At 44.8% G+C, this 13,773-nt stretch overlaps 2 protein-coding genes across 2 annotated transcripts in view; one reads left to right on the top strand and one right to left on the bottom strand.

The window, feature by feature from the left end:
* The window catches only part of Gnpat (glyceronephosphate O-acyltransferase), a 31,477-nt gene extending 20,357 nt beyond the window's left edge, over positions 1 to 11,120 (bottom strand). Inside the window, exons 1-2 of the mRNA XM_004640824.3 lie at positions 10,849 to 11,120; positions 2,955 to 3,137 (exon numbers count right to left, since the gene is read on the bottom strand). Coding sequence (XP_004640881.1) covers positions 2,955 to 3,137; positions 10,849 to 10,926 — 261 coding nt within the window. The 5' untranslated portion in view covers positions 10,927 to 11,120. The remainder of the gene's footprint in view (positions 1 to 2,954; positions 3,138 to 10,848) is intronic.
* Positions 11,121 to 11,131: 11 nt separating this feature from the next.
* CUNH1orf131 (chromosome unknown C1orf131 homolog) overlaps positions 11,132 to 13,773 on the top strand; it is a 19,309-nt gene continuing 16,667 nt past the window's right edge. The window contains exons 1-2 of the mRNA XM_004640854.2: positions 11,132 to 11,277; positions 12,831 to 13,168. Coding sequence (XP_004640911.1) covers positions 11,184 to 11,277; positions 12,831 to 13,168 — 432 coding nt within the window. The 5' untranslated portion in view covers positions 11,132 to 11,183. The remainder of the gene's footprint in view (positions 11,278 to 12,830; positions 13,169 to 13,773) is intronic.

The following is a 13,773-nucleotide window of genomic DNA, read 5'->3' as shown; positions in this document are numbered from 1 at the left end:
TCCAGTACTGTGTGCATACTAGGTAAGCACAGTACTAGACTGAGCTATATTCCCAACTCCACAGTTAATATTTTGCAGAGGTTCCCCAGGTGATTTTAATGAAGCGGAAACTCTTATGGTTGATACACTGTGTCCACTTGAGAAGTCTAGAGACTTAACTAAGTAACTGCAGTTCTGCATCCTGGCATGTAAAGGACATGCCCTTACTATGCTAGGAAGTTGTTCATTGGATTAATTTAGAAGTTTAGAGACTCAAAGTCTTTTGTAAGCATCCTGACCCTGGCTAAAGGAAGCCACAGAGACAATGTGGATGTAAAGGATCCCACCTCTTAGAGAAGACAAACTGCATACAACAAGAGGGAAATGAAAAAGAACTGAATGCTGCTGCTTCTGAGGAGCTCAAGTCTTTGCCTTCAGCTTGGTGGCTGTCTCCTGGTGCAGACTGCTTGGCTTCTGCCTGGGATTCTTCACTCCTCTGGTGTACTCTTGTGCCTTTACAACATAGATTCTTCAGGGTTCTGTTGCAGATCCTTTGGCCCCCTGATGCGGACTTGCAGGGACACTGAAATGAACTCCAGACCTTGGGCTGGGCTCTTCAGTCTCCAGCTGCACTCTTCCTCATCCAACTCTATGGCTGACCACTGTAAGCCAGATCTGTAATTTCTTACACATTTAGATACCTTGTGCTGTATCTGTTTCTCTAGTAAACTCTGACTGAAATAGAAACTTGATTTCACTTACAAATAAGCCTACCCTGAGAAAAGTGATAGCTTCTCCATGATACTAAAGGCCAATCAAAACAAAGGGATTAGGAGCAGAGGGCAGTATCCAAATCAAAGCAGAAATCAGAAGGCAGAGATAAAAGTATTTTCCTGAGGCCATAAACTGGATTAAATGCAGGTAAAAAGTTCAAAAGCAAGGTCTCTACACATACATCTCAGGGTGCACACATCCAACAGAGAACGCTGAACTCATTCTCCTCAGCCTCAACCTCAAAGGAGGTCAGAAATAAGCCACAAAATGAATATGGTACAAGTGGACACCTACAGCCCTGTGCTGGGCACAGGTGAATCCATGGAGATGGGAGCCACACAGGTGAGGCTGGGAGCAGCAGCTCTGTCTCCACGGAGGGTGAATGAGCCGTGTCTGTATGACCAACCAAAGCAGTGGGCAGTCAAGTAGGGATACCACATTTCGTAATGTGTCCTACATGAGCTGCATGTGTGCCTTCCTTCATGCATTCACTGAGGACCAAAACCAGGCACAGCAAGAAAAAGAGGGGCATATATATTTGCTAGAGGAACATACTTGCTAGATAGTATGTTCTTCTCTGCCCAGAGAAGAAAAAGTGCTGTGCAGCAATGAGAATCCATACCTAGGAAAAAGTTAAGCCAGGCATTCTGAGCCACTACAGCTAGGCATGTGGGGCCTGGCAGGGACCAAGCATCAGGCCAGGTGGCTAAGGCCCACCACCTGGGGGCCTATGGCTGTGTAAGCACCTGAACCTGGAGGGCTACCCATCAGGAGGCTCTAATCCTGCCTACTGAACTTGCCTTTGGAAGTCTTGAAATCATACCTCCTAGAGACTTTGCTTCCCTCCCAAATCTGCTCCCCCAAGTTCCTACCTCAGTGAATGGCTCATTCATCTTTAATTCTTCCCTCACCTTCTCACACTCACCTCACTACCAAGCAAAGCTGATTCTACCTGCCCACTTCTCTGTTCTCTTGATGATACCCCACTCCAGGCTACTATGATGGCATCTGGGGCCACTGAAAGATCTCAGCAGGTAGACTTTCCACCTATCATGGTGCCCTCCACCTTCAAGGCTCTTGGTGGTTTTGCACAGCAGGGAGGAGGAACTTCAGTTCCTCCATGTGGCCTTCATGAACAACCCTGACTACCTCTCCAGCCTCCCTGCATACTGCAACCCTTGCTTTGTGCTCTGGACTGGTCACACGGAACTGCTTTCAGTACTGTGAAAACACATGTTTTTGCTTAGCTTCATCCCTGGAAACAGGCCAGTGGCTCCCAAATGTTACTGTACTATGGAACAGCCTGGGCTTTTGCAAAACTAGATGTAGGTTCCCTCTGACATTTTAATCTAACCCATGGGGTGAGACAAAGGTGCAGAGTTTTTTTAAAGCTCCTAAGTAACTCTTATGTGGAAGGATTGAAACCATGGGAGTAAGTAACATGCTGTGCTACAAACCCTTTACCCAGCTCACTTGCAAAACCCAGAATCATTTCTCTGGCCACATTTAAAGATAAAATCACTCCCCTGACTCCCTACACCAAATTAACTTGTAAATAATGTACCCCTTGCATTGTGGGCTCTCACTAGCATGTCTTGTATCATATTTTACGGTAATTTCCCTAGTGGATGACATGCTGTAACCAACTGCTCCAAATTTGCTCTTCGGTGCTCAGCAGGGGAACACACAGCATGGGTATGGTAGGTGTCTGATCAAAGTGCTAAATGTGACTGAACCTAAAAAGAGTACATTCAAATGGAATAAGCCTGATAATGTATAGAAAACTGAATTTGACAACATATTAATGAATAAATGAATGATTTAAAAAAAAAAAAAAAAGAGTACATTCAAGACTACAAAATAAATTCAGAGAAACCAGGAGCTGGCCAAATAGCTCAGCGGATTAAAGAGCCTGCAAGCAGGTGTAGGGGCTGGGGGTTCAATCCTCAGGCCTGCTTGTGCTGGCCCTGCCCCAAGGGTACGCTGAGATGGCCATTGAGACTGGGCATGGTGGCGCATGCCTATAATCCCAGCTCTTAGGAGGCTGTAAACAGGCAGATCATTATGAGTCCAATCTAGTAGTGAGACCCTAAACACCCTGTAGACCCTCAACTAAAATACAGAAAAAAAAAAAAAAATAGAGAAACCAGAAAGAACTGGTGACAATGAAAAAGTCTGGCTATGGCTGAAGAAGGACTCACCTGTTTAATGACGTAATTAATCTCTTCAGAATTGAGAACACTATATTTAATATCACTTGGTTTGCAAGGAACAATTCCCCTATAGACAAGAGGTGTGTAGCATTTCATTGCAAATTTCAGGTCGCTGACGTGCTTCCTCTCCTCTAGGTTATCTTCAAATTCATCCCATTTTTTGAGCTCTTTCTGTGGATAAGGCAAAATGAAAGTAATGAGCATGTACTATAAAAAAAAATAAAGGCAGGCTGGGCACTGACCGCATTGGTAAGCTTTCACCTCTGCAAAGCTCTCGTTCTACAACAGAGATGGTGAGCCTTTCAGAGCCTGAGCGCCCCCACTGCAGCTCAAACCTGAACAGTGGGAAAAAACAGCTCATACAGTAATATCGTTTGTCTTAAAATAAAAACACAGTTCTACAGCAGATAAACAAGAGCTGAGTGTTGTGATATTAGATTTCTATGTACCAACAAAAGCAAATGTAACAATTATTAGGATCAAGATAATTATACTGAAGTATCACCACATTTCTGGTTGCTATCTTTATAAAAATTCAGAAAACCAGCAGAGAACAAGACATTAAGTTCTAGAATAACCTAATCAATTAAAAAAAGGTCTCATGTACCTTACTGACAGACTTGTTTTGTCTACCTCTCTTTAGCCTTAAAAAGTCAAAACACAGGGGCTGGTGAGATGGTTCAGTGGTCTAAAGCACCTACTTGAAACAAGCTTGGCAAAGCAAAGGGACCACGGTTCAATCCCCCAGCACCACATGCCAGCCAGCCCCGCCCCCTGGTGGGCTGAGCTGCCCCCCCCCCCACACAAATAAATGTAAAAAAAAAAAAAAAAAAAAAAAGTCAAAACACAAATCAGATGGCCCTTACCACATCAAATAGAGTGAGGCCACAGGGTGCAAACAGCAGGCAAAATGCTCCTGAAGAAAGCGCTGCTACACCAGCTCCTCCGAGAAATCTAGAGCACCCCTCTTGCCTCAGTCTCTCAGACTGCTCTGCCCACTGAATGGTTTTACACTACAAAGGCCCTGGAAGAGATTGCATGTGTGCACTACCCAGCCTGGCCCAGTCTGCTGGGTTTTTTTTACCTACCTGTTTGTTCCATTTAAATTAATCCTGCACACTGCCACCCTGCTTTTTTTCAAATTGTAATTTTGATCAGACTATTTCCTGCTTTATTGTTTGATCAATTATGCATAACTATATCTTGTAATTTGGGCAACTACTTTGAAGATAGCAATACACAATATATTAATCATTGTTAATCTATTATCTTCTTTTGAAATTCTGCATCATTGTTTTTGGGGTTCCCCCCCTAAAATTTAAAAAATAAAATAAAACAGTATAAAACTACAATTTAAAAAACTGTCCCCTGCTTACAATACTTGAGTAACTCCCACTTCACTCAGAGTAAGATTCAGGCCACTTACGGTATCAGGGAAAGCCACTATGGCAGGAAACAGGTGGGCAAGTAGGGACACTGTTCCAATGTGCTTTCTTGCTGCCACTCCTCCTAAGACTTTCCATGTCTGCCTGGAATCTTCCCCTAGTCCCTGCCCAGGCAGCATGCTCTCGGGAGGCTCTCCTAAGCTCCACTACCCCTTCTGCACTGGGACTGCTCTACTTCCCACTACCCCTGTTATACTATGTGTCGCATGTAGAGTCATTGTCTGCATATCTGTCTCTCTACTACCATGCACTTGTCCAGCCAGGTGTGGAGGTGCACACTTGTGATCCCAGCACTCTGGGAGGCTGAGTAAGAGGACTACAAGTTTGAGCCCAGCCTGGGCAACTTAGCAAGACCCTGTCTCAAAATAAAACATAAACATGGCTATGGATATAGCTTATTGCGAGGGCCCTGGGTTCAATCCCAAGTAACACACATATACAAAGAACAATTATCTTGAGGAGAAACGTGTTTCTTCTTTATGTTTCCAGTATCTGGCCATGTTGCTGCAATTCTAGTGTAAAGCTGCAACCATTATAACCTATCACGTACTCTTGCTTTAGGTACCGAGAATCTCCCCAAATTTCATGAGTCTCATTAATAAAGTAATACCATATATAATTGTATCATCTCAAACTTGGACTGCAACAAAGTAAAACAATGTTCTTTGTGGCTTTTTCTTTCTTTTTTTCGTGATACCAGGAGTCAAACCCAGGGCATCGTGTTGCCAGGCAGGCCTTGTGCCACCGCGCTACATCCCTGGTGAACAATATACTTTGAAAGCTAAAAGATCTTAAAAACTTCTCACTTGGTGATACTGAGAATGGAAGGAGAAAAGGATCAGACTCAGCAGGGAATACAAAGAGGGGAGTCCTCAAGACAGGCAAGAACCTATGAAGGAGAGTAGCAGATGTATATGTTTCGAGAAAACGTGCCAGATATGATCACCTGCAATCCTTCTATGGTCCCCTGTTCCCTGCTTGCCTGCTTTAGCCACCCCTCAAGGCTTTTCATGATCTCCCACTACCATCCCTCCTCCCAAGTCTCACTATGCAAACACCTGCAGCTCCCTAAACAAGCGCCATTTCTGGACTCCCAGATCTCTGTTCAAGCTGCTCCCTCTGAGAAGAACAAGCATTCACAATCATTTGAGTACTGTTGTATGTGTGGCACTGCAGTTTGTGCCAGGGATATAGTGACAATCAAGACAGACCATCTCTTTTATGAATTACCAGTGCTTGGTGGTACCATGCTATCCAGAGATAGCATTTACAAATGTCTTTCTTCACGGTTCACCTGGAAAACACTCAGCTATCACTCACCAGTTGTATTCATGTGTACCGTTCCCTAGCTCTTCCCTCTATCTAGACTGAACTGGTCATCCACTCTCTGAGTCTTTACTGAGCCCTCAATAATTGGATTTTCAAGATAATATTCTAAAGCACCTCATTAAAACTTGCATTTGGTACCTCCTATAAAAGACTGTGAACTTCTTATCTAGGCAGGTAATATGTCCACATTTTTACACATATTGTTCCCAGGAGGAAATCAGTCATTGTAGAATTAAAAAAATCAATTACTGAATGAAGCTACTTCTTGAGTCCTACTGACAACAGCTCCCCAATATTCACAGGATAAAAAACAAAACTTCCCCAGTGTGGCTGTAACCCAGTCCTCAATCTAGGCTGCACATTAAAATAACTGTGGGGTTGGGGACATAGCTCAGCTGTCTAGGCACCTGCCTGGCAAGCCCAAGGACCTGAGTTCGATACCTGGTACCACATGCTATGCCATGCTGGCCCAGAATCCCCTGCACACAATGCTGACAACTGAAACTGGGTCTGGTGGTGCATATAATCCTAGCACTGGAGAGGCTGAGACAGGAGGACCACTACGAGTCTTAGCTGCATAGTGAAACCCTGTACCAAATAAATAAACCGAAGATTAAAAAAATTTAAAATAATTGTGGGTACTTTTCAAAAATACTGATGCTTAGATCCTACCCCTAGAGATTCCTGGTAAATCAGGTCTGTGAGCAGTGCATGGGTATCAGAATTTTTTAAAAGTACTTCAAGTGACACCTCTTGCAGGCAGAGCAGAGTTAACTACTTATTAACTGGCCCATTTCATACATGCTGGAGAAGTACTTGCTGTCATGAAGCACATACACTTGCATGGTGACTCATCCAGGAACACAGCATAAGGCCAAACAGAAAAGCAGTTAGCTCACATCTCTCTCCATCTCAATTGGTACAACAGGCCTCTCCCACTGATGCTCAGACAAGCTTCTCCTTGAGCCTCTCTTAACCACCCTCGAGGAGCCATTCCCATCCAGAGACACTGTAAACATGCAGTAGTAGTGTGCAGGGCCCCACGGTACAGCATGTGCCTCTTTCTGTGGAATATGTACTCCCACATGGCAACCTCAAGCTACAGCAGGACCTCACCTGACACAGCTGGGAGAGTTGCACCACTGCACAAGGTTACATGGGAGGGAGCTCCACCTTCTAGTGTGATACACAACCTCCCAAGACAGATGATGGTAAGATTTAGCAAAATAATTAGGAAATTAGCAAAATAATTAGGACATTGTAATTTATTATTTTTGCTTTTATTTATTTATTTTTTATTTTTTATTTTTTTTGGCGGAACCAGGGATTGAACTCAGGCCCTTGTGCTTGCCAGGAAAGCGCTTATTCCACTGAGCCAACTCCCTGGCCCCCTATTTTTGCTTTTAATACAATTTAAAATTTATATATCCTAATCTTTGATTGAGAGGGCAATACTGATGAATTAACCCAAGGTCTTCTACTGAGCTATACACTCAGCCCTTTTAATTTTCTTACTTTGAGACAGGGTCCCACTAAGTCACTAAGTTACTCAGGCTGGGCTTGAATTTATAATCATCCTGCATCAGCTTCCCAAAGTACTGGGGTTACAGGCATCCACTGGCTTAAACTTTGCTTTGTATTTTTATTTTTTTATGTATTTAGTACAGGTCTACAGGGCCTCACTACACAGATCAGACTTGTAGTGATCCTTCCTGTTTCAGACTCCCAAGTGCTGGGATTACAGGTGCACGCCACCATGCCCAGTCTCATTTGCAGTCTCAGCTGTGCCCCGGGGGCAGGGCCTGCATGCTGCTGCTGCTGCCCTCTGCCTAAACAGCCACTTTAATCTGCTGAGCTATCTGGCTGGCCCATAAACTTTGTTTTTTAATAATGGTTGTACCTTAACAAAGTGCTTGCAAACTTCATGAGTATTTATTCATAATCAGCTCCAGCAAGCAGTACAAGACTGATGTAGCACACCACTGGGAAGGTAATGCAAACACAAGATGGGGCACCTCATGAGGATGACTGGAGCTATTCTAGATGGAATGGCATCTGAGAAGATGATAGGTGAGTTGGTATCAATACCAGAAATAGCCAGCAATGCAACATTCTGGGAAAACCCACCATGTCACACAGGGAATGAGTACTCTGGGAGAGAGTACGCTTGCCCTGAGAAGTAGAAAGTCAGGTTGATGGAAGCCCTGTGGGAAGATAAGCATAGAGTGACAGCAGCTTACCAATCTTGTACAGTCTTATGGGACACTGTAAGGCACTGGACCTTGCATTCTGACTTTAACAGGAGTCTAGAATCTCAGTTACTGTTCCTGAGCTGCTTTTCATCACGTCTCACTGAGAAATTTCAAGCACATCTATGGCTTCAGATGCAACCTACTCACTGATGTCTGCCAAATCTATTCAGGCTATATCCTTTTCTTTTGGTCTGGTGGCATATCTCACCAGGATATCTCACAAATACAATATAACCAATTAATTGCATGATAACCCACAAGTTAAAAATTTCACCTCTCAACCTGAACACATCCCAAATGGATAGTGTTTATTCCTGACTAAACGTGTTCTTCTCTTTCCTATCAAGAAGCATCAGGGCTCAGCGGATTAAAGTGCCTGCAAACAGGCACAGGAGACAGGGGCCTGCTGTGCCGGCCTCACCCCTGGGGTACACTGAGACGGCAACTGAGACTGGGCTTGGCGGTGTGTGCCTGTAATCTCAGCTTTTGGGAGGCTGTAAACAGGCAGATCATTATAAGTCTGATCTAGTAGTGAGACCCTAAACACTCTGTAGACTCTTCCCTAAAAAATGCAAAGAGGCATCATCTGCCCGAATGCCAAATCACAGAAACCTGGTAATGAACTTAGAAAACTTTCCTGAACCACTACATCCAACTGGTTCCAGGAGCTGACGATTTACTGTCCTAAGTATCACAGAAATATTGATCCCTTTTCTTCCAAACCTCACTGCCACCACCTTATTTTAGCTTTCTGTCACTTTTCTGGACTTCTGCAACAGCATCCTACTTTATCTTCACACTCATCCATCAGATTTCTATCCCATCCTGATTTGTCTTTCAACAATGTCTATTCAAGTAAGAAAGGTTACCTACACAGATAATCGTGACAGACATCAAAGAGTCTTAGGCTTTCTAAGTATGAATAGTTTCCTATAAAGCTAAAATATTATCCTTAAGGGTCTGCAAAAGTAATATGTAAAGCTTTAGGAACTATCCTTTGCCTACTTTCTTAGTTTTGCCTCTCATGTCCCCCTAGTTATGCAGTTCCTGCACATCTGTGTCCTACACATTATGTCAATGTCTAAAACAGTGTTTTCTTCCCTCATCGACCATTCATTCACACTTCAAAACTTCAGCTCAGGTAGCATCTTTTCTTAGAACTCTTCTCTGACCCCAAACAAACCAGGTACCACTTATCTTTACTCCCACATGTACATGCTTCAGTCAGTGCCCTTATCCCTTTACTGATCTTTTTCTTTCTTTCCTTTTTTTTGAGACAGGGTCTCACTATGCAGTTCAGGCTGCCCTTGAACTTACTATGTAGCACAGGACGGCTTTGAATTTATGCCTTAGCCTCCCAAGTGCCTACTAACTTGTAATTATTTACTTTTAGGATTTCTGTGTCCTTAAAGGTAAGAATTGGATCTGTAATTCCTACAAGTATCTTAGACATAGAGAACAGTAACTAGGAGACTTAGGCACTCCTAATATTTGTTGCAATCAATGGTATCTTAAATAGCACTAAAGTACTACTTTCAGCTTAGACAGAAAGTATTGCACAATAACATTATGGTTGAGGATGTAAGGCTAATTTGAAGTGGTAAGAAAAACTTCAGGTTATCATAAAGTAAGGCTTATGCAGTCACAAAGAGTAGCAGGAACTATTGGAAAGTGAGAGGGCTCCCACATCACTGCCTTAGGCTTTCACATGAAAAAATGACAAGTCTTATCACTCAAGAACCACTAAAGGGGAAAGTAAAATTTAACTCCTTTTTAAATATACAACAGGAGGGCCAGGGATATAGCTCAGCAGCAAAAGCACCTGCCTAGCAAACACAAGGTCCTGAGTTCGATCCTCAGTACTGGAATCAAATAAATTTTAAAAACATGAAAATTCTAGTCAATTCATAAATTAGTTTCACAACAGTCAATTTAATCTGAGTAGAATCTGTACAGCCTCCTTCCTCCCATGTCTTCTCTCTTTCCACCAAAGAACTGTGGGTGACCAAATCAATGAGAGAATAAGGCTTTGGAGAAGCTAACTGCCAGGACATGGAAATATACTTTTAAAATGCATTTTTAAAATATCTTTCTAAAGGAGATACAAATAAATTCAATAGTCAAAACCAATGAAAGCCTGATCCAACGGCCGAGGTCTGGGCGACCCCAAGAGTTTCAAACATTCTACTTTGCAATTTCTTCAAAGAAACTGTGACCAACGTTCTCTTGGGTGAGGGGAAGGGACCGTTAAAACCAGAAGAGGAGGATGGGTTTGAAGACAAGTTGGAAGGAGGCAGAATGGCATAGGTTATCTGTCCTTCAAAATGACTTGAAGAAAAGTGCAGTGACGAACAGCAGACAAAAACAAGCAAAATAAGCTTTCAGAAGTTCTAAATCGTCCTAGAGACTCAAAAACTCTACTCCCATTTATGAGCTGAATATTTTTCTCCCAAGAATTCACTGCCGTAAAAGAGGAATGTGAAGCCGCTGGCCACCCGAGCTGGGTGTGACCCACAGTTTCTCCACGAGCCAGACACGCCCTCACCAGATATCGTCCAATTCTCTTCATTATATGCATCTGTCCAGGGAGTCTAGATCTGACAGGGGACAGGGAAAAAACGCTGGAAAACGGCTGAAAAACTTCACTGGGGGAAACTTGCAAAAGGTACGCGCCTGTACAGAGAAGCGCAGCAGCTCAGTGTGGCCGTGAAAACCAAACCAAGCAGCTAACATCTGTAGGGAGGGATTTCGGGACCACTCTTCAGGGCCAAGGGCAGCGATCCTGGGGAGCTACGGACGGAGAAAGGGGGCCTTTCCCTCGGCTCCGCCCCGGGCCTCGGTCTCCCGGGAGCCTACCGCGTAGAGAAGCACGACAGCGCCGGGACCGGCGGAGCTGGCGGAGGAGTGCGAGTTGGCGGGGCGCGGAGAGTCCATGGTACGTTTGCCGTCCCGGGCGGGGCCTGGGATCTTTTGCTACGCGGCGGTGCAGCCCCTAGGGGCGGTTCTTCCGCGCGGGGCGGCCTGACCTCGCCCAAAGCGGCGGCACCCTTTACAGCCGCCACTCGGGACCCCGGGCGCCGCCATCTTAGCCAGGACGGAAGCCGCGCGGGGCCCTGAGCCGCGCGCTAGCGCGGAGCCGGAAACGGAAACTGCGAGGCTTGAGAGCCGCAGCCGGAGTAGTGAGTGGTCGCATGGCGCGGGACGGGGGTTCGAGGTCGGGTTGTGCGGCGCCTGTGGGTACTGAGAAGCTCTTGGACACCCTGTTGCAGACTCTGTACGATGTGGGTGAGTGAGATCCTGCGTCCTGGACTGGAGGCGAGGCCGCCTGGGAGCTGCTCCAAATGCCCAGAGGCCCTCGGGCTCGGGGGTCACGCCCCACCCCACCCCACCCCCACCGTGCGGGCTGGGCCCTGTGGCGCGTACCCGTGGTCACCTGGCCAGTACCTTGGCCTTGCCAACCAACCCCCACACACCCTCAGCAGAGCTGGCCGACCTTTCAGTCTCCTTCGCTTATGTTAATGAGGGGAAAGGGGAAAAGAGAGTTTACAAAAACTCACAGTTGAAGATTGGCCTCCGCCTGGTCCTTCAGCAGGACCATCTTTCACCTTCTGAAGAGCTGATGTAGACCTTCATGTCTTGTAGTATCAAACTCGCTTCTTACATTTACGGTGATGCTGCACGTGCTACTTTGTTTTTATTTTAGAATGGTTGCTCAAAATTTTAAGCTTTCCTACATAGTAAGAATAACAGCTTAAAGGAGGAAGACTTTACAAAACCTTACGTGCCTGTCACGTATTCACTCTGTGACTCTCAGAGCAACTTTCTGATTTGTTCGTATAGATAACCATCATTAACCCATCACTGCAAATGTAGAAATGAACCCTAGATCTTCAAAAAGGTTGTTTTGGGCTACCTCGATGGTAACTTGGAAAGTTTAGGCTCCAGCCCTCGCAGTGTAGCCCTGTGCCCTGTGCTATATTGCCTCTTCTTGACTTGCTGTACTGACAGAGCATTTCGGTGCCCTTGAAATACTGGAGAATAGAAAAGACCTCATCAAGTCACGGATCTGGAGGAATTTAAACTCTACGGGAAGAGACTGCTCTGCAAAATCATACATACACTTTATGTCACATGGGCTGGAAATCCTTGTCCTAGGAGCTCTGAAGGCCAGGAATGGATCTACTCATTTTAATATTTCTATTGCCAAACTTATTGTTGGCTTATAGTAACTGTTCACTGGGTAAGATACTACTGTTTAGAGAGCTCTTGTGTTTGTACTGTAGGTAAATAATGAGGCCTAGAATTTCGGGCAGTGCTTTTGGGTAATTGATCAGAGTTTGAGTACATGAAATAGGTGAATGTGGATCTTTAGTAGGAAAATAAAGGTATTCATCTGAGGCCAATCATATTAGGGTTTCCTTAACTCATAACTGAAGGAACATTGGAAGACAGTTACATATACTTACAACCTTGGGAAGCGTTGGAAAGAAATACTGGCTTCAGTGGCAGTTTTTAATACAAAGCATGGGGCAGCTGATACTCCTAGTCCTGGGACTGTTGCCCTGATGAAATTTTGTGGGAAGACCAAAGTGGACTGCAGTAATTTTGCTGATAAAGGCCAAAGACCTAAACATTATGTAGGAGAAGATGGCTGCATTTTGCATTCTATAAGTTGTGGAAGTATACCCCACTCGAAGCAAAGCAAATATGTAATTTATTTCTTTGTGTGTACTTCTGGGTGCTCATAGCTGTGGCATATCTGTAGGGCATGATTATAATTTGACATTGGTATGAGCTAAAGCTGAAAATACTTATTTTTCCTTTTTGTGTTTGAACAGGAGAGAAAGATGAAACAGAGCAGAAGAAAATCCGAAAGAAGAGAGAAAATAGGAAGACAGATGGTGTTGCAGAGGCTGTGGCAGGAGAGAGTACCCCGCCTGGTTCTTTCACAAGAAACCAGAAGATGAGTGCTTCCAGCTTTTTCAGGGAACTCAGGGAAGAGTTGAGCTGTGCTCCTGTGGTCACCTCACACAGTCCACCTTCCGGAGCCAAGGTCCCTGCTACTACAGGATCACCTTCTCCCCTACAGAACAGCAGGGACCAAGTGGAAGTTGTAGAATTTCACAGCAAAAAGAAAAAAAGAAAACTGAAGGAAGAGCAAGATGAGTGCATAAAGGTAATGCACTGGTTGGTTTATGGATGGGTGTTGAGACCCTTGAAAAGTATCCTCATCAGAACGAGGCGGAGGCATTCATTCCTTGTTATAGTTTGTGTCTAGTTGTCCCCCAAAGCCTCATGCAGTCACTGGGGCAAGCTTTTAGAAATTTTGGTTAATTCATGATCCAGTGCTGGGATTATGGGTGTGAATCCCCCCCCCCACCCAATTACCTGTGGCTGGGCCCTATTGCACGGTACCCGTGGTCACCTGGCTGCCTGGGCTCCGAGACCCTGGCCAGTACCGTGGCCTTGCCAACCACTCCCCACCCACATGCACCCTCACCAGAGTTGGCTGACCTTTCAGTCTTCTTCACTTATCTTAGTCAGCCTGAATGTAATGTAAGGAAGGGAGCGAGGCTTGTTCTCTGCTTTTGGTTCTCTTTGTTTGCTTTTGCTGTTTTCTGCCACTATGAGCTGCTTTCTTCTGCCATGTGCCACACTGCCTTGGAGCCAGTGAGTGTGGACTGAAACCTCCACCAACGGAGCTACATAAACCCGTGTCAGATATTTGGTCCCAGAAGTAAGAGAAAAGTAACAAAGACATCCTTATAGGTCTAGTCATCT

This window comes from Octodon degus, unplaced genomic scaffold (genome assembly GCF_000260255.1).
Source record: "Octodon degus isolate 3935 unplaced genomic scaffold, OctDeg1.0 scaffold00127, whole genome shotgun sequence".
NCBI classification, from domain to species: Eukaryota; Metazoa; Chordata; class Mammalia; order Rodentia; family Octodontidae; genus Octodon; species Octodon degus.
Note: the sequence above shows the minus strand (reverse complement) of the source record. Positions and strands in the feature narration are given on the sequence as shown.